We start from the raw sequence: 20,632 nt of genomic DNA, 5'->3' as shown, positions 1-20,632 counted from the left end.
TGCATGCATACATTCTTTATTATGGTCCAAAGACCTGCAAAAGCAGTTTCGAAAGTGGGCGGCTTTCAACAAATTAAAACACAATATGACATCAAACCTTAAAAACTTCCCCTGAAGAGGGCTTCCCTTAACAAACTTTATTGGGGCAATTTGATTCCATTCATATGTTGTCACTGATGTTTTCTAGAAATCATACTCTGTTTCTTACCAACATTAAACATCTGGATGAATGGCAGAATATAAAACCTCTTATACTACTCAACTCATTTGTGAGGAAGACACAAAAACTACTACTTCACCATACAGCAAGAGTGAAACTGGTCTATCCCTCAGATATACTGGTCTACAAATGTACAGTATGAGGTGATACTAATATTGTTTCATTCACATTAAACAATAGAGCCTGAAAACATTTTTGTCACCCACACCCCAAAGCTGGAGTACTACTTGACCATTCCAAAGACTGTGCTACATGAACTTTTACTGAAGGCTTGTTGCACCTTTATAATTAAGTACATCCATCCACCTTCTACACCTGTTTCCTATTTCTCCCATATACATTCTCCACTAACCAGATCAATGGAAAATGCAAGATACAGGGAACATTTCTTTACATATATTGGATTAATCAGTGGATAAATTCATGCCCTTTGATTTCAAGATCATAGAATCATAGAATCATAGAGCTGAATCAAGATCTATTTACTGTAGGCAGAAATTTGGCATGCATTCTATGATGTAAAAGTTAGAGAGACAAAATCAGCCTCTAAGTGTGATCCAGCCCTGGAGTTGAGTGATATTTCATTTTAGTGGGCAGACATGTCGCCTCAGCTTTGTCAGTCAAAAACAAATCCCTAGAAAGAGATTGGTTTATTCACTTGATAATAATCTGGATCTTCTTACATCTCTGTCAACTTGCATTCATCTTAGTCAACAAGAAGAGGGCCTAATTTCCCAGTATAAGAAGATAAATACATTTACCTACAGTAACTCAAGATGGGGGGAGGGCATTTAAAATGGACAGAATCCATAAGCTAATTTTAAATAAAAACCCCAAAACCAAAAGTACCTCTTTGAATATTTCCCATAATCTGACTCATTCAACCACTCAGTGTCTCAAAACCTCTGTTCTGGGAAGAGATGATCATAATTTGTGTGGCACAGTCAATCTAGTTAATTTTGTTTTTGCCCCTCAGCTTGCTCAAAATTTGAGGCATAGGTTTTATGCTCATATAGGATCAGGAATGATTGGGAATTTGTTAACATAAAAGATGCTTTAGTTTTATACAATAAAATTGGCTGTTGAAATAAATCCTCAAAAACGAACTCATGCCTCATTCTTTATGTGAGTACAAGGCCAACATGAGATGGGGTCAACTGAATTTGGGGAGCGAATGCATCAAGCACTCATATGGGAATTCCAATGACATTTCGATTGTCGTCATATCTGATGAAATATGTGTAAGAGTCAAATACAGAGATTAATCTGTATTTTAATTTAGTTTTTCTTCCTTATCATTTGTTCCCTGCTGTTCAGCTCAGGCCTTAGCACAATAATGTAGCATTTGGGGGTAAAGATGCAACCCAGTAATCCAGCACTGGAGGCCAAGATGGAGAAGATCTCCACAGCCACCATGTATTTCCCTTTGGTGCTCAAGTAGGTTGGCACAAAGGACAACCAAACACTGCAAAACACCAACATGCTGAAAGTGATAAATTTGGCTTCATTGAAACTGTCAGGGAGTTTCCTGGAAAAGAAAGCTACTATGAAGCTGGCGGTGGCCAGGGAGCCCATGTAGCCCAAGACAGAGTAAAACATGGAAGCTGAACCCTCGTTACATTCAAGTATGATTTCCCCAATCACTGAATGCGTGTCCTTATCTGGAAACGGTGGAGAAGTACTTAACCAAAGAGCACAAATGGCAGCTTGGATGAAGCAGCAGAAGAAGACAATCGAATTGGTCAGGCCTTTCCCCACCCATTTCCTTATGCTGGATCCTGGTTTGGTGGCCATAAATGCCACAACCACAGTGACCGTCTTTGCCAACACAGTGGAAATGGCCAAAGAGAAGACCAGGCCAAAAGCCATTTGTCGGAGAAGACAGATCACCCTTCCAGGCCGTCCAATGAAAAGCAAGGAGCACAGGAAGCAAAAGAGGAGGGAGATGAGAAGGATGTAGGTGAGGGTCCGGTTGTTGGCTTTGACTATGGGAGTATCCTTGTGCTTCAGGAAAATGCCAAGTACTAAAGTTGTGATGACAGAGAGAGAAATAGCAAACACCACTAAGATGATCCCCAGATTTTCTTTGTAAGAGAGGAAGCTCACAATCCTGGGAACACACTGAGTTTGATCCATGTTGGGATATTGGTCCTCTGGACAATTGATGCAAGCGTCTATGTCTGAAAAGGGAAGAGGTGTTTCAAAAGGTTGACCAACATCTATCTAAACACAAACAGCAATTTAAGTACACCTTTACACTAGGTAACGCCATTCAAAAGCAATCAGCCACAAGAAGATTTGGGGATATCTATTTTTGTGTTCTTTCACAAAATCCAGGAGAAATGAATCTTATAATTTGAAAGAGAGATTGATTTTGGATGGTCTTTTATGTTCTGTGAGAACTGGTGGCATGTGTTGAACTCATGGACATAGTAGCTGAATGCTTCCCTGATTCGGAAAGTGGATAGATAAGAATGAATTATATGTCAATTGGGTTGGTCCAGTTGCAGAGCAGAAACCTAGCCCTAATGTTTGCATTAATCTGTAAGTCTGGTGAAAGGGTGAAATTAGAGTTCTGCTTGCATAACAGGTATGGGGACCTCTGTTCTGTGGGTTGAAGGTGAGTGTCCAGACCTCCCTATCTGACCATCAGGAGAGTCCTGAGGCCACAAGCCCTCACCAGGTCACAATCCTAACCACATGGGCTTTACAGCCTCCATGAGAGTATTTGCCTGGCTGATTAGACCTCTTGGGGTCTAGTTGAAGGATTGAGAGACAGGTGTTTAGAAAGTAGCCCACAGTACAAGTTCAAACTCACCTTAGTTGCTCCCTCCACTTCTGCCTCAGGACCCACCAACTACTCCTAGAAGGTTACACAGAACAGGATGAGGCCCTGATGATGCACAAGGTTTCTCACCTTGGCTTGAGAGTCAGCTGGAACCAAGAGAGGACCTCCTCATTGCTTGGGAAATTGCTGGCAACCGAGGGGCACTTTGCTCATTTTTCCATCTCAGATAGGCGTCTAATCATTCATTCATCCATCCATCCATCCATCCATCTACATTTAGCTATTACATTTACAACATTTATATTCAAGGAACTGCTAGTGGCATACTTCGTTCCCTTCACTTTATCCTCACAATGTCCCATGAGTTGTGTAGGCTGCAAATTTGTGATCGGTCTAATGTAGGGATGCCATATGTCCAGGTTTTCCATGACAGATCTGGGAATCGGACTGCCAAATGGTGTCCAGATTTTTGAAGAATAGGCAAAATGTCTGGAAAAACCTGAACATATGACAAGTGGGGGGGTTGTTGTTGCGTTGTTGTTTTTTACCCCTTTAAAAATCCTAAAAAGCCCAATAACAACTCAACAACAACATAATTGTTCCTGAAAATTCCTTTAGTATTAGACTGCTCTGCATTCACCAGCATTCTCCAAACAAAGGTAATAAATAGCCTATTTATATGTATATTAAATCCCATAAATTAGGTCATGGGAATTCCTGCCTCCCACCTTTCTGACTAGAGATCATTCCTTCTGGACAAGGAGCACAATCATAGCAGCAAAACTTCTCTCCTTCCTTCTTCTTTCTACTGAAGCCAGGGTTGCAGTTGTCATTGCACACAGAAAGGGGCAGCGCCTGTGCAAAATCATATAGATGAGCAACAATAGATTAGCCCTTTTCAGTCCTTCACCTCCATGTGATTAGACTATTGTGAACGGCAGAGAGACTGAGGATGAACCAGTTGGCTCAGCTCCTCTGTCGCCCATTTGTTAGTGATTCCCAACTTCATCTCTTGGTCTGATCAGTCTAAGACTCAGCCTGAAAGCGGATCATCAAAAAGACAATGCCATCTCCGGACCCCCCAAAATATGAAGTTGTAGAAATAAGATAAAGATATCTTGGAGATAAAAGCGAGGTCCATCTTTTTTCCTTCCAGAAATTACTACATGATATTCTGTGACACTTTACAAAATCAAATATGTTACTTTCCAATGCTTTGTAACTAGCTTATGTGACTACACATTTTCACAAATCAATTAAATGGCACAGATGGACAAAAGGACTCCTTGCTTTAATTTAAGGTTTGAGATCGATTTATGAGGACAAGGATAATAAAGCAAAAGATCTACAATAGGGCACCTCTGAGCTGCGCAGAAGGGAACATTCCCCGTTTATAAAGTCAAGAGTCTGCAGTGATAATTTACCTGATTAAAACTTGGATACCACACAATTTGTTCATCATTGATGTTTAACTCTTTGCCTGCAGGAACCTCAGGATCCAGTTGTCCAACTTTCAATCTAGTGAGTGAGCCATTGGGGAAAGTGATCCAATTGGTAACATCAAAACCTTCAACCAGTTCTCCATGTTCATCAAAGTGCACCATATCTCCAGTGCTGCTGTTGAATACAAGGCTCTTCAGAAAGGGATGGACCTGGAATATTGAAATATTGACATGGAATTAATGACATGAATAACTGGGCTTAAAGCAGTACATACGGTGATGCAATATTTCCACTTGTCTATTATTATTATTAACATGAAATGGGTTACATAAAGAACAGTCTTTTGTGGGTATTTGGCAAGCTAGCATGACAATGATGTTGACTCCGAATAACTGTGCACCAGGTCAGGCAGGCTAATACCTGTGGCTCTTGCCACCAGACACGGCTGGAGCTCATTGGGACTGGTGAGGTGAAAAGCCAGGAGATCAGTGGTAGATGGAGGCAAAGCAAAGAAGTTCAGAGTTGTCATTACCTGCCATGGTTGCACATTCAGAAAGGCAAATCTCTCTCCTCTAGCCAATCTTCTATGTTTGGAGCTGGATTTGTATATGGAGTTCAAAGCATGTGCCACAGCATAGACAGCTTTGTAGACATTGTAGCTGTGACCAGTCATGTGTTTTTCATACAAAACCCCAGGAAGGTTCTCCAGTTTCTCCTCCAAAGTGCAGGGTTCTTTCTGCGCAGTCTCCACCTCCTGTCCGTTAGATCCTTTCAGGGAGCAGGTCAAAGTTTGTTCCCAAACGTCCTGGATAAAAACATCCTCTTTGTTCCAGAAGGGTCTTATCGTCTGAATGAACTTCTGGAACCCTAATGGCTGACTTGAGTGGACTGTGAAGGATAGAGTACCATGGAACATTTGTATTTCCCAGTCTTTCTGAATAGACACTGAATCAAAATCCCAGTGAGATGTAGCAACCCACACTTTATGTATAGGTGGCCATCCCATTATTGGTCCTATAAATAACAATACTCTCAAAACCTGGAATGATGGAGGTTCCCCATAAACTACAAATACATTAGCTTTTGTCTCAAATGCAGTTGCATAATTTTCCTGATTCTGTAAAGCCAAGCGTATCATCTCATCTAGATAATTCCATTTTTCCAACCTTAGTATGAAGTCATAGCAGATACCATGCTCAAAGAGTAGTGGTAAAATTGTCTGTAGAAACTGGTCCCCTTTGTCATCATCCACAGCACAAAGTACAATCCATGTCCATTTGAAATGCTGAAGTAATCGCACTATTCCTATGTGCTGTTTGGCTTCATTTGGGACCATCTGGTATAAAAATGGGAATAGCATGTTTGCATCCTGTATCGCCAAAAAGGATCCATATGTGAGCTAAAATAGAATGCATGAGGTGTTTTGTTTTGTTTCTGGTGGATTATGAGAGAATGTAAAACTACAGGTTTCACAGGCACTTCAGAGGCATAGTTTTCCCAATAAATGTCTGCATAGGTTCTTAAAGAAGAAAACTTCAAGTAAAGGAAAACAGTGTGGAAGAATACCCAGTAATCTGCCTCATTATTGATAATTTCTTAGTGTTTCTCCTATTGTTTTAAGAATATCTAGTCCTGCCCTATGGAGCAGCAGAGAACAAGTATTTCCTATCTTCTATAACAGCCATTAAGGTATTTTAGAGTACTATATTAAACTCCTTAGTCTCTTCCTCTCTGGACTAAAGTTATACAGTTATGTCAGCCATTGCTTACATTATGTGTTTTCAGTTGTGTATTAGGTCTAGTACAAAAGAAAAAGAAAAAAACCATAAAAACTCAAATCCTTTACATCCTAGACACATTCATACCTGTCCACTTCAATTTACAGATACTCCAGTTTTCTGTACAACTGGCTCTCAGCACTACTTGGTAAATCCTAATCCAAACTTCCCTCTTGAATAAAAATTTGCAGGAACCTTGTCAAAACGTTATCAAAATCAAGATAGTACGACCCATAAACTCATGCTCCCGATTTACCTGTGGAATCTTGTGGGTTGCTGAAATGGTGGCCATATTGGCAGAGATTTCAGAGATGCATCCTCCAATGAGAGCTATCAGATTGTTCCACTTGTGACACTTGAAGTTGGGGATAAATCTATGCTGTGTGGAAAGCAGGTTGAGCGTGGCCTTGTAGGTCATCCTTGCAGTGTAGTAGCTATTGAGGACGCGGAACCCTAGAGAGATGTTGGACAAGACTTTGGGATTCTCATTGATTTCTTTGACAGCAAATGCTAAGGCCAGGATGTGCTGGTAGTTCTTTGGCACGGAGCTGTAATAAAATTACAACACAATGGACTGAAATGAGGAAAAAGAAGAAGAAGAAGAAGAAGAAGAAGAAGAAGAAGAAGAAGAAGAAGAAATGTTCTCTGCATTTAAGGGAGTTACTCTTTGCACCAATAAAAACAAACAGTTGAAAGTCCATAGGTGTGGCCTTGCCAACACAGTGCCCATAGATGCAAGAAAGCCATGGTGAACATCACCTGAGGCCACAGAGCCTCTGACCCCTTTCTTTGCTGACTGCTTACTTCACCATGAAATGTTGTAGGTGGTTATGCCTCCCAGAAGTACATATATATGAATAATGAAATTTCACCTCTGAATACTTTTCTAGGCTCTGAAATTCACCTGAGCAGTAGAACAGAAAATGGAGCACTCAGAGAGCAGAAATGGAGCAATCTGAGGGAAAAGCAAGGGGAGAAAGTGATGTGCTGCAAGAGTGAGGAGAGACAGAAAAGAGTAGGAATTTTATTTCATAGAGAGGAATCAGAAGGTGGACATGGACATAAACTCACATCCCTCAAGGTTGCGAAGGAACAAAGTTTGTGCAGAACAGAAATAGGGAGGCAGTGACAAGGCATGATCCACCATACGAAAATGCTGTAGAAGGCTTACTAAATCATGAAAAGGAGCACAGAACTGTTTATTTCAGTGGGGCTTGCAAAGAAATACTTAGTAGCAGTACAAACAATTAATAAGACAAACGAATACAGTAAACCCACAATCCGTACTCAGTTTTACATGCCTGGCAAAACAATAAAAATTGATTCCAAAGGGGGTGGGTGTCTGGGAAAAAAAGACTTTGGGAATTCCATCTGCCATTGAACCCGATTGATTTTGACTATACACAAAACTGGCTTTTGGCGTGATTCCTGGAAGGTGACCCTCTTGTAAATTGGGGGCTTCCTGTCTCTGTCTCTCTGTCTACCCATATCCACCCTTGCCACTCATCTTCTCATGCTGAGGTTGAGTATCTCATACCTCTTTCATAATGCTGATGAATGCTTAACCCCCCCCCCCCCTTAAAATTTTATTGGGTTTCCATGATGAAGAACATCAAAATATGAATCACGGTACTGCTCAATGATGCATTTTCAATCATTTCAGTCTGATTATATTATACACGGATAGAAGGGGAATAAACAATGCCTTACATCGGTTCATCAATCAGTATCTGTGAAGGCTGTTCCCTGAAAGACTGGATATTAGAGAAGTATATGACTTGGGAAACCATCTCTCCAATTACAAGGTCTCCTGGCTGGTAAAATTCGTGAGCAATAGGAAGAGGGTCATCATAAATGCTGCAGTTAATAGAATGTGCCTTACATATAGTGTGAAGCAGAAGTAACAGCAGAAACAGCACCAGCAGGATCCTGCTGAGAAATCTTCCCCTCCCAATGTAGATTCCCATGTTTCCACTACAGCCTTATATGCGGATTTTATCAGTTTGGCTAAAGTACCCTTTGAATAGGGGGTTGTTAGGTAGTCTATGCACCAGCGCTTTGGTCTTTGAGTTAAAAATGGTTCTTCATCTGTCAGTAGCCCCAGCCAGCAAATTTCCTTTTTCTTCACACATTATTCGCAGGGATGACTGCAGGTTGTGGGGATACAAATAATAAGGTTATTATTACTTCTTTTAAAAAATCACCATCTGTAGCAGTTTAGTTATAGAATTTCACTGGTCCTTGGTTTGCAAAGAAAATAACTATACCCACGACAGTTACTCCAAAGAACAGAAAGTACATTATGGTGAAGCAGCTATGTGCTAAACCATGTGCTAAACCATGCCTAGTCAAGGAAGTTCACATTTCACAAAAAGAATGTTCCTTGAAATTGATGAGTGGATGGAATCATATCCAAACATGGAAAAGAAGAATGATGATACAAAACACTGGCAGAAACCTGGCTGTGCCTAGATATAGGTATGAACAATAGGAAGCTGTTATGCCTTTTAAAGATGCTGTTGTTGTTTTAATCCAAACAGAATGTGTATATCTACTATGTAAGAGGATGGAAGCCAGCAATTTTGACAATTATGGAGATGATTCCTCAGTGTGTTCTTCGTATTTGCAATTGCATCATGCCTGACCAAATTGCTAAAGCCTCTCCCCCCTGAATTGTACGACTATTATTATCTTTCTTGAGAGATAATAAGTAGGCAGCGTTGCTTAGTCCTGAGCAAGAGTTAAGTTTTCCCAGAGATCATTCTTAGTTGGCAGAAAATGAAGGTCTGGGTTTGAACGTAGAGTCAATTCCGAGAGTCCATGAGATTCAGTCCCGTCCCATCCTGTCCCCCACCTTGAAGATGGGTTCATCTCCTTCATCACTTGACTTCCCAGTATTATTTCCCCCCCTATTGCTACCAACAACAAACTGATATTAGGGGTGCCATATTTCAAAATATATGTGAAGAGACTTGACAGGAAGTCATAATTGAAGAAAAGATTTTGTAAGATAAAAGGGGGGAAATATTTACTTTATTATTATTATCATTATTATCATTTATTTTCCCTGTGGGTGTACATATGTGTCTTTTGTATGGAATGTTTGGGAGGAAATAAGACGGAAAATAACAAACTAAATATTGATGTATGTAATTGTCAGAGTTGCTTCCAGATCCTAGCTCACAGAGGATCACGCTAGCCAGCGATCATTAAATAAAAGTCTTTATTGAGTTACAGTTTCCATTCTCAAGCTGCTGCGTGCAACTCTACGTCTTATGCTTAGATCGGCGAAGCTCCGTCTGAATCTCCGCCCCTTGTACACCAACTTAATATCCTAGCCCTGCTCCACCTTTTCCGCCTGACTGTTCTTCTCTGGGTCCCTCTGCCCCCCGGGGTCTCTTCCTTCCGGGATTCTTCTGACGCTGACCCCCCGGACCCTCTTGTCTCCTTGCGGCGGGCTTTAGGACCTGGTTCCCTTTCCGGGCTGCCTACTGCGCCACCTTCCTGTGCATTTGAACTTGGCGCACGCGCCCAACCTTCCACTTTCCGTCTGACCGTTTCTTCGCTCCCCGATGGAGGTGTGGCCACTCCTGACTCGTGCCCTCCCTCCTGTTGTGAGCTGCCAGCGCTTGATCCCTGGCGCCCTTCCTCTTCCCTGCTCTCTGGCAGTGACGCTGGTCCCGATTTCCAACTGCTCCCCTCTGAGTCCCCTCTGGCTCTATCTTCCTGGGGTGTCCCCCTAGTCTCCCCCCTTGCCCTGGCCACTGGTGCTCCTTTCTGTGAATCTTCTGATTCACTGGAAAGACTCGGAGATCTCGGGTCGTCGTCATCACTCATCTTTTCTTCTGCCTCCTCCCCCTCGCTCTCTGTTTCCTCCCTTGCCCTCGCCTCTGCTCCTGAACCCCTGACAGTAATTTTTATTTCTCAATTATATTTTGTGGTAGTATGGTTTTAATGTGTTTTCTTTTGTAACATAAAATCATTCAATAATATTTTTTTTAAAAAAAAAAAATATTTAGCCCACATATCACAGCTGGTCCATGATTGTGTGTGTGTGTGGGGGGGAGATTCTGACAAAGCAGGGTTAAGGAACAGGTACGTAACTTAGGGGTACTCCCAGATCCAGTACTGTCCATTACCTGAGGCCCAGGTGTCCTTGATAGTGCAGAATGCACTCTGTCATCTTGTGCTGGTAGCTCAGTTATGCCCCTCTCTGACTTCTGTCACCTGCACTCTCGTAACCTCCAAGTTGGATAACTGCAATGTGTTATACATGGGGCTGCCTCTAAAAGCAGTTCAGAAACATCAGCTGATACAAAATTCAATGACCAGGTTGCTCACCAGAACAAGACGGTTTGAGCATATTACACCAATCGTGGCCTGACTGCGCTGGCTGCCAATTAGTTTCCAGGCCCAATTCAACGTGCAGGATTTTACCTACAGAGCCTTAAATGCATTAGGAGCCCAATATCTCAAGGTGGCACTTGTGATCTGAGGCCCTTCTCTGCATCTCCTGTCCCCAAGAGGTTCAGAGGATAAGAAGACAAGGATGGGTCTTTGCAGTGGTGGCTCCCCTTCTGTGAAATACTCTTCCCAGAGAGGCTCTTCTGGCACCATCATTACATGTCTTTATTTTGTTTAACATCTGTTTACTGAAGGCAGAAATTTTGCATGCATTCTATGATGTAAGAGTTGGAGAGACAAATTCAGCCTCTAAGTGTGATCCAGCCCTGGAGTTGAGTGATATTTCATTTTAGTGGGCAGACATGTCTGCTCAGCTTTGTCAGTCAAAAACAAATCCCTAGAAAGAGATTACGGTAGTTTATTCAGATGAAACCTTGTGATAATCTGGATCATCTTACATCTCCATCAACTTGCATTCAGCTTAGTGAAAAAGAAGAGGACCTAATTTTCAAGTATGAGGACATAAATACATTTACCTACAGAAACTCAAGATGGGAGAAAGGCGTTTAAGAAGGAGAGAATCCATACCCTCATTTTTTAAAAAGCAAAAGCACCTCTTTGAATATTTCCCATAATCTGACCCAATCAACCACTCAGTGTCTCAAAACCTCTGAGCTGGGAAGAGATGATCATAATTCGAGTGGCACAGTCAATCTAGTTAATTTTGTTTTTGCCCCTCAGCGTGCTCAAAATTTGAGGCATAGGGTGGTGCTGTGGTCCAAACCAGAGAGCCTACATCTTGCTGATCAGAAGCTCGGTGGTTTGAATTTCCGCGATGGGGCGAGCTCCCATTGTTCAGTCCCAGCTCCTGCCAACGTAGCAGTTCAAAAGTACATCAAAGTGCAAGTAAACAACAAGGTACCATTCCGGCAGGAAGGTAAACAGCGTTTCCGTGCGCTGCTCTTGTTTTCCAAGAGCGGCTTAGTCATGCTGGCCACATGACCCAGAAGCTGTACGCCAGTAAAGCGAGATGAGCTCTGCAACCCCAAAGTCGTCCACAACTGGACCTAATCGTCAGGGGTCCCTTTACATTTACCTATGATGCTCTAATAGGATCAGGCACTGTTGGGAATTAGTTCACATAACGAATGCTTTAGTTTTATACAATAAAATTGGCTGTTGAAATAAATCCTCAAAAACGAAGTCATGCCTCATTCTTTATGTGAGTACAAGGCCAACATGAAATGGGGTCAACTGAATTTGGGGAGGGAATGCATCAAACACTCATATGGGAATTCCAATGACATTTCTATTGTCGTCATATCTGATGAAATATGTGTAAGAGTTAAATAAAGAGATTAATCTGTATTTTAATTTAGTTTTTCTTCCTTATCATTTGTTCCCTGCTGTTCAGCTCAGGCCTTAGCACAATAATGTAGCATTTGGGGGAAAAGATGCAACCCAGTAATCCAGCACTGGAGGCCAAGATGGAGAAGATCTCCACAGCCACCATGTATTTCCCTTTGGTGCTCAAGTAGGTTGGCACAAAGGACAACCAAACACTGCAAAACACCAACATGCTGAAAGTGATAAATTTGGCCTCATTGAAACTGTCAGGGAGTTTCCTGGAAAAGAAAGCTACTATGAAGCTGGCGGTGGCCAGGGAGCCCATGTAGCCCAAGACAGAGTAAAACATGGAAGCTGAACCCTCGTTACATTCAAGTATGATTTCCCCAATCACTGAATGCGTGTCCTTATCTGGAAACGGTGGAGAAGTACTTAACCACAGAGCACAAATGGCAGCTTGGATGAAGCAGCAGAAGAAGACAATCGAATTGGTCAGGCCTTTCCCCACCCATTTCCTTATGCTGGATCCTGGTTTGGTGGCCATAAATGCCACAACCACAGTGACCGTCTTTGCCAATACAGTGGAAATGGCCAAAGAGAAGACCAGGCCAAAAGCCATTTGTCGGAGAAGACAGATCACCCTTCCAGGCCGTCCAATGAAAAGCAAGGAGCACAGGAAGCAAAGGAGGAGGGAGATGAGAAGGATGTAGGTGAGTGTCCGGTTGTTGGCTTTGACTATGGGAGTATCCTTGTGCTTCAGGAAAATGCCAAGTACTAAAGTGGTGATGACAGAGAGAGAAAGAGCCAACACCACTAAGATGATCCCCAGATTTTCTTTGTAAGAGAGGAAGCTCACAATCCTGGGAACACATTGAGTTTGGTCCTTGTTGGGGTATTGGTCCTCTGGACAATTGACGCAAGCGTCTATATCTGAAAAAAGGAAGAGGTGCTTAAGTATTTCAGAATGTTGACCAGCATCTATCTAAACACAAACAGCTATTTAAGCATTCCTTTACACTAGGTAGAACCAATCAAAAGCAATCAGCCACAAGAAGTATCTGAAGAAGTATCTGAAGTATCTGAAGTATCTGAAGAAGTGTGCATGCACACGAAAGCTCATACCAAGAACTAACTTAGTTGGTCTTTAAGGTGCTACTGGAAGGAATTGTTTTATTTTAGCCACAAGAAGGTTTGAGGTTTCTATTTTTTTGTTCTTGCAGTTCTTTGACAAAATCCAGGAGAAGTGAATCTCATAGAAAGATTGTATAGAAAGTAGCCCACAGTACAAGTTCAAACTCACCTTAGTTGCTCCCTCCACTTTTGCCTCAGGACCCACCAACTACTCCTAGAAGGTTGCACAGAACAGGATGAGGCCCTGAGGATGCAAAAGGATTCTCACCCTGGCTTTAGAGTTGGCTGGAACCAGGAGAGGACCTCCTTATTGCTTGGGAAATTGTTGGCAACCGAGGGGCACTTTGCTCATTTTCCCATCTCAGATAGGCATCTAATCTTTCATTCATTCCTTCATCCATCTACATCTAGCTTTACATTTACTACATTTCTATCCAAGGAACTACAAGTGGCATACTTCGTTCCCTCCACTTTATTCTCATAATGTCTCATGAGTTGTGTAGGCTGCAAAATTGTGATCAGTCAAATGTAAGACTGCCTTACGTCCGGGTTTTCCCTAACACATCTGCGAATCGGGCTGCCAAATGGCGTCCAGGCAGATTGTTGCTGAATCAACAAAATGTCTGGGAAAACCTGAACGTATGGCAAGTAGGGGGGTTGTTGTTGTTGTTTTAAAAATCCTATAAAACCCCAATAACTTTGAACAATATTTTAAACAACTCAACCACAAGATGATTGTTTCTGAAAATTCCTTTAGTATTAGACTCCTCTGCATTCACCAGCATTCTCCAAATGTAATAAATAGCACGCACGCACACACATATATATCCCATAAATTAGGTCATGGGAATTCCTGCCTCCCACCTTTCTGACTAGAGATCATTCCTTCAGGACACGGAGCACAATCATAGCAGCAAAACTTCTCTCCTTCCTTCTTTTTCCTACTGAAGCCAGGGTTGCAGTTGTCATTGCACACAGAGAGGGGCAGCGCCTGTGCAAAATCATATAGATGAGGAACAACAGATTAGCCCTTTTCAGTCCTTCACCTCCATGTGATTAGACTCATGCGAGGGACAGAGAGACTGAGGATGAACCAGTTGGCTCAGCTCCTATGTCACCCATTTGTTAGTGATTCCCAACTTCATCTCTTGGTTTGATCAGTCTAAGACTCAGCCTGAAATCGGATCATATGAAAGACAATGCAATCTCCAGAGCTCCCAAAATATGAAGTGCTAGAAATAAGATAAAGCTATCTTGAAGATAAAAGCAAGGACCATCTTTTTGACTTCATAAATCACTACATGAAGTGATGATATTCTGTGACAAAATCAAATATGTTACTTTCCAATGCTTTGTAACTGGCTTACATGACAACACATTTTCACAAATCAATTAAATGGCACAGATGGCCAAAAGGACTCCTTGCGTTAATTTAAGGTTTGAGATCAATTTATGAGGTCAAGGATCATAAAGCATTAAATTTACAATAAGGCACCTCAAGAACTAACGGAACGGTGAGCTGCCCAGAAGGAAACATTCCCCTTTTATAAAGTCAAGAGTTTGAAGTTATACTTTACATGATTAAAACTTGGATGCCACACAATTTGTTCATCATTGATGCTTAACTCTTTGCCTGGAGGAGCCTGAGGCTCCAGTCTTCCAACTTTCAGTCTAGTCAGTGAGCCATTGGGGAAAGTGATCCAATTGGTAACATCAAAACCTTCAACCAGTTCTCCATGTTCATCAAAGTGCACCATATCTCCAGTGCTGCTGTTGAACACAAGGCTCTTCAGAAAGGGATGGACCTGGAATATTGAAATATTTACATGGAATAAAGGACATGAATAACTGGGCTTAAAGCAGTACATATGGTTATGCAATATTTCCACTTGTCTATTATTATTATTAACATGAAATGGGTTACATAAAAAACAGCTGTTGGAAGGGATATATTGCTTGAATATGTCTTGCAAACCAGATTGGTAGTTGGGTTTCTATGGTGGGTATTTGGCAAGCTAGCATGACAGTGATTTTGAGTAAATGTGCACGAGGTCAGGCAGGTTAATTTCTGTGGCTCTTGCCACCAGACATGGCTGGACCTCAGTGGGACTGGTGAGGTGAAAAGCCAGGAGATCAGTGGTAGATGGAGGCAAAGCAGAGAAGTTCAGAGTTGTCATTACCTGCCATGGTTGCACATTCAGAAAGGCAAATCTCTCTCCTCTTGACAATCTTCTAAGTTTGGGGTTGGATTTGTATATGGAGTTCAAAGCATGTGCCACAGCATAGACAGCTTTGTAGACATTGTAGCTGTGGCCAGTCATGTGTTTTTCATACAAAATCCCAGGAAGGTTCTCCAGTTTCTCCTCCAAAGTGCAGGGTTCTTTCTCCTCAGCCTCCACCTCGTGTCCATTAGATGCTTTCAGGGAGCAGGTGAAAGTTTGTTCCCAGACATCCTGGATGAAAACATCCTCTTTGTTCCAGAATGGTCTTATCGTCTGAATGAACTTCTGGAACCCTAATGGCTGACTTGCGTGGACTGTGAAGGATAGAGTACCGTGGAACATCTGTATTTCCCAGTCTTTCTGAATAGACAGTGAATCAAAATCCCAGTGAGATGTAGCAACCCACACTTTACCCAGAGGTGGCCATCCCATTATTGGTCCTACAAATGACAATACTCTCAAAACCTGGAAGGATGGAGGTTCCCCATAAACTACAAATACATTAGCTTTTGTCTCAAATGCAATTGCATAACTTTCCCAGCGCTGGTAAGCCAAGCGTACCATCTCATCCAGATAGTTCCATTTTTCTAATCTTACTATGAAATCATAGCAGATGCCATGATCAAAGAGTAGTGGTAAAATTGTCTGTAGAAACTGGTCCCCTTTGTCATTATCCACAGCACAAAGTACAATCCATGTCCATTTGAAATGTTGAAGTAATCGCACAATTCCTATGTGCTGTTTGGCTTCATTTGGGACCATCTGGTATAAAAATGGGAATAGCAGGTTTGCATCCTGTATCGCCAAAAAGGATCCATATGTCAGCTAAAATAGAGTGTACGAGATGTTTTGTTTTGTTTCTGATGGATTATGAGAGAATGCAAAACTATAGATTTCACAGGTACTTCAGAGGCATAGCTTTCCCAATAAATGTCTGCTTAGGTTTTAAAGAAGAAAACTTCAAGTAAAGGAAAACAGTGTGGAAGAATACCCAGTAATCTGCCTCATTATTGATAATTTCTTAGTGTTTCTCCTATTGTTTTAAGAATATCTAGTCCTGCCCTATGGAGCAGCAGAGAACAAGTATTTCCTATCTTCTATAACAGCCATTAAGGTATTTTAGAGAACTATATTAACCTCCTTAGTCTCTTCCTCTCTGGACTAAAGTTATACAGTTATGTCAGCCATTGCTTACATTATGTGTTTTCAGTTGTCTATTAGGTCTAGTAAAAAATGGGAAAGAAGAAACCATATAAACTCAAATCCTTTACGTCCTAGACGCAATCATTCCATTCCACTTCAATTTACAGATACTTGAGTTTTCTGGACAATTGGTTCTCAGCACTGCTTGGTTAATTCCTATCCAAACTGTCCTCCTGAATAAAACTTTGCAGGAACCTTGTCACAATGTTATCAAAATCAATATATTATTTCCCATACACCCATGCTCCCGATTTACCTGTGGAATCTTGTGGGTTGCTGAAATGGTGGCCATGTTGGCAGAGATTTCAGAGATACATCCCCCAATGAGAGCTATCAGATTGTTCCACTTGTGACACTTGAAGTTGGGGACAAATCTATGCTGTGTGGAAAGCAGGTTGAGCGTGGCCTTGTAGGTCATCCTTGCAGTGTAGTAGCTGTTGAGGACGCGGAACCCTAGAGAGATGTTGGACAAGACTTTGGGATTCTCATTGATTTCTTTGACGGCAAATGCTAAGGCCAGGATGTGCTGGTAGTTCTTTGGCACGGAGCTGTAATACAATTACAACACAATGGACTGAAATGAGGAAAAAGAAGAAGAGGAAGAAGAGGAGGAGGAGGAGGAAGAAGAAGAAGAAGAAGAAGAAGAAGAAGTGGAAGAAGAAATGTTCCCTGCAATTCACAGAGTTACTCTTTGTACCAATAAAAACTAGTAGTTGAAAGTCCATAGGTGTGGCCTTGCCAACACAGTGTCCATAGGTGCAAGAAAGCCATAGAGACCATCACCTGAGGCCACAGAGCCTCTGATCCCTTCCCTTGCTGGCTGCTTACTTCACCATGAGATGTTGTAAGTGGTTATGCCTCCCAGAAGTACATATAACTGAATAATGGAATGGGAAGAGCAAAGCTCTTTGCTCTGGATACTTTTCCAGCCTCTTATCTTCAACCTAGCAACTGAACAGAAAATGGAGCACTCAGAGGGCAGAAGTGGAGCAATCTGAGGGAAAAGCAAGGGGAGAAAGTCATGCGCTGCAAAAGAGAGGAGAGAGAGAAATGAGCAGGAATTGTGTTCCACAGAGAAAGAGTTGGAAGGTCCACATCTAAATGCATTCACATCCCTCAAGGTTGAGAAGGAATGAAGTGTGGACAGAACAGAAATAGCGGGGCAGTGACAATGCATGATCCACCATGTGAAATTATGTAGAAGGCTTACTAAATAACAAAAAGAAGCACAGAACTATTTATTTCAGTGGGCCTTGCAAAGGAAAACTTAGTAGCAGTACAAACAGTTACAGTAATAAGACAAACAGATACAGTAAGCCCACAATCTCTATTCAGCTTTACATGCCTGACAAAAGAAAAAGAATTCAAAAAACCAAAGGGGTTCGGTGTCTGGGGGAAAAGACTTTGGGAATCCCATCTGCCTTGAACCCAATTTGTTTTGGCCATACACAATGTTGGCTTTCAGTGTGATTCCCGGAACGTGAACCTCGTGTAAATTGGGGGTTTACTGTCTCTGCATCTCTGTCTACCCATATCCACCCTTGTCCCTCATCTTGCAATGCTGAGCTTAAGTACCTCATACCTCTTCCATGAAACTAAAGAATGCTTCACCCCACCATTACAATGTTACTGGGTTTCCATAAAGAACTACATCAAAATATAAATCACGGTACTGCTTAATAATGCATTTTCAATCATTGCGGTCTGACTATTTTAGACTCAGTAAGAAGGGGAATAAACAATGCCTTACACAGGTTCATCAATCAGTATCTGTGAAGGCTGTTCCCTGAAAGACTGGATATTAGACATGTATATGACTTGTGAAACCATCTCACCAATTACAAGGTCTCCTGGCTGGTAAAATTCGTGAGCAATAGGAAGAGGATCATCATAAATGCTGCAGTTAATAGAATGTGCCTTACATATAGTGTGAAGCAGAAGCAACAGCAGAAACAGCACCAGCAGGATCCTGCTGAGAAATCTTCCCCTCCCAGTGTAGATTCCCATGTTTCCACTACAGCCTTATAGGCGGGTGTTATCAGTTTGGCTAAAGTATCCTTTGAATAGGAGGCTGTTAGGTAGTCTATGCACTAGCGATTTGGTCTTTCAGTTAGCCAGCATATATTCTTTTTCTTCACACATTATTCCCAGGGATGACTGGAGGTTGCTGGGATACAAATAATAACGTTATTATTACTTCTTTTTAAAAACAACCAACTGCAGCAGTTTAGTTATAGAATTTCACCGTTCCTTGGTTTGCAAAGAAAATAATTATACCCATGACTATTACCCAAGAGAACATAAGGTACATTGTGGTGAGGCAGTGTTTCAGTTAAACAATATGCTAAACTATGTGCTAAACCATGTGCTAAACCATGCCTAGTCAAGGAAGTTCACATTTCACAAAAAGAATGTTCCTTGAAATTGATGACTGCATGGAATCATATCCAAACATGTAAAAGAAGAATGATGACACAAAAGACCGGCAGAACCCTGGCTGTGCCTAGATATAGCTCTGAATAATAGGAAGCTGTTATGCCTTTTTAAAGATGCTGTTGTTGTTTTAATCCAAACAGAATGTGTATATCTACTATGTAAGAGGATGGAAGCCAGCAATTTTGACAATGATGGAGATGATTCCTCAGTGTGTTCTTCGTATTTGCAGTTGCATCATGCCTGACCAAATTGCTAAAGCCTCTCCCCCCTGAATTGTATGACTATTATTGTCTTCCTTGAGAGATAATAAGTAGGCAGCACTGCTTAGTCCTGAGCAAGAGTTAAGTTTTCCCAGAGATCATTCTTAGTTGGCAGAAAATGAAGGCCTGGGTTTAAACGTAGAGTCAATTCCGAGAGTCCGTGAGATTCAGTCCCGTCCCATCCTGTCCCCCACCTTGAAGATGGGTTCATCTCCTTCATCACTTGACTTCCCAGTATTATTTTCCCCCATATTGCTACCAACAACAAATTGATATTAAGGGTGCCATATTTCAAAATATATGTGAAGAGACTTGACAGGAAGTCATAATTGAAGAAAAGATTTTGTAAGATAAAAGGGGGGAAATATTTACTTTAATATTATCATTATTATCATTTATTTTTCCTGTGGGTGTACATATGTGTCTTTTGTATGGAATGTTTGGGAGGAAATAAGACGGTATAACAAATAACAAACTAAATATTGATGTATGTCATTTTTATTTCTCAATTATATTTTGTGGTAGTATGGTTTTAATGTGTTTTCTTTTGTAACATAAAATCATTCAATAATTAAAAAAAAATATTTAGCCCACATATCACAGCTGGTCCATGATTGTGGGGGGGAAATACTGCCAAAGCAGGGTTGAGGAACAGGTACGTAACTTAGGGGTACTCCCAGATCCATTACTGTCCATTACCTGAGGCCCAGGTGTCCTTGATAGTGCAGAATGCACTCTGTCATCATGTGCTGGTAGCTCAGCTATATGTGGGGTTGCCTCTAAAAGCAGTTCAGAAACTTCAGCTGATACAAAATTCAGTGACCAGGTTGCTCACCAGAACAAGACGGTTTGAGCATATTACACCAATCGTGGCCTGACTGCGCTGGCTGCCAATTAGTTTCCAGGCCCAATTCAACTTGCAGGATTTTACCTACAGAGCCTTAAATGCATTAGGACCCCAATACCTCAAGGTGGCACTTGTGATCTGAGGCCCTTCTCTACATCTCCTGTCCCCAAGAGGTTCAGAGGATAAGAAGACAAGGATGGGTCTTTGCTGTGGTGGCTCCCCTTCTGTGAAATACTCTTCCCAGAGAGGCTCTTCTGGCACCATCATTACATGTCTTTATTTTGTTTAACATCTGTTTACTGAAGGCAGAAATTTTGCATGCATTCTATAATGTAAGAGTTGGAGAGACAAATTCAGCCTCTAAGTGTGATCCAGCCCTGGAGTTGAGTGATATTTCATTTTAGTGGGCAGACATGTCTGCTCAGCTTTGTCAGTCAAAAACAAATCCCTAGAAAGAGATTACGGTAGTTTATTCAAATGAAACCTTGTGATAATCTGGATCATCTTACATCTCCGTCAACTTGCATTCAGCTTAGTGAAAAAGAAGAGGACC

General features: G+C 41.6%; 2 protein-coding genes across 2 annotated transcripts; both read right to left on the bottom strand.

Moving 5' to 3' along the window:
- Positions 1 to 1,407: 1,407 nt before the first annotated feature.
- Positions 1,408 to 10,412, bottom strand: LOC310693879 (vomeronasal type-2 receptor 26-like; the record flags this gene model as incomplete). The annotated part of the gene is made up of 7 exons (XM_083476276.1): positions 1,408 to 1,447; positions 2,049 to 2,443; positions 4,433 to 4,660; positions 4,984 to 5,787; positions 6,486 to 6,777; positions 7,940 to 8,086; positions 10,369 to 10,412. 7 exons carry the CDS (start codon positions 10,410 to 10,412, stop codon positions 1,408 to 1,410), a joined length of 1,950 nt encoding a protein of 649 aa, XP_083332402.1.
- Positions 10,413 to 12,008: 1,596 nt separating this feature from the next.
- Positions 12,009 to 20,343, bottom strand: LOC310693878 (vomeronasal type-2 receptor 26-like; the record flags this gene model as incomplete). Its single annotated transcript, XM_083476275.1, has 7 exons — positions 12,009 to 12,910; positions 13,976 to 14,102; positions 14,689 to 14,916; positions 15,292 to 16,158; positions 16,793 to 17,084; positions 18,287 to 18,433; positions 20,198 to 20,343. The coding sequence occupies 7 exons, from the start codon at positions 20,341 to 20,343 to the stop codon at positions 12,009 to 12,011; spliced, it is 2,709 nt and encodes a 902-aa protein (XP_083332401.1).
- Between the last annotated feature and the right edge of the window lie 289 nt (positions 20,344 to 20,632).

The sequence above is a fragment of the Podarcis liolepis genome (genome assembly GCF_965112155.1).
Source record: "Podarcis liolepis genome assembly, chromosome: 15".
NCBI classification, from domain to species: Eukaryota; Metazoa; Chordata; class Lepidosauria; order Squamata; family Lacertidae; genus Podarcis; species Podarcis liolepis.
This window is presented reverse-complemented; position numbering and strand designations above follow the sequence as displayed.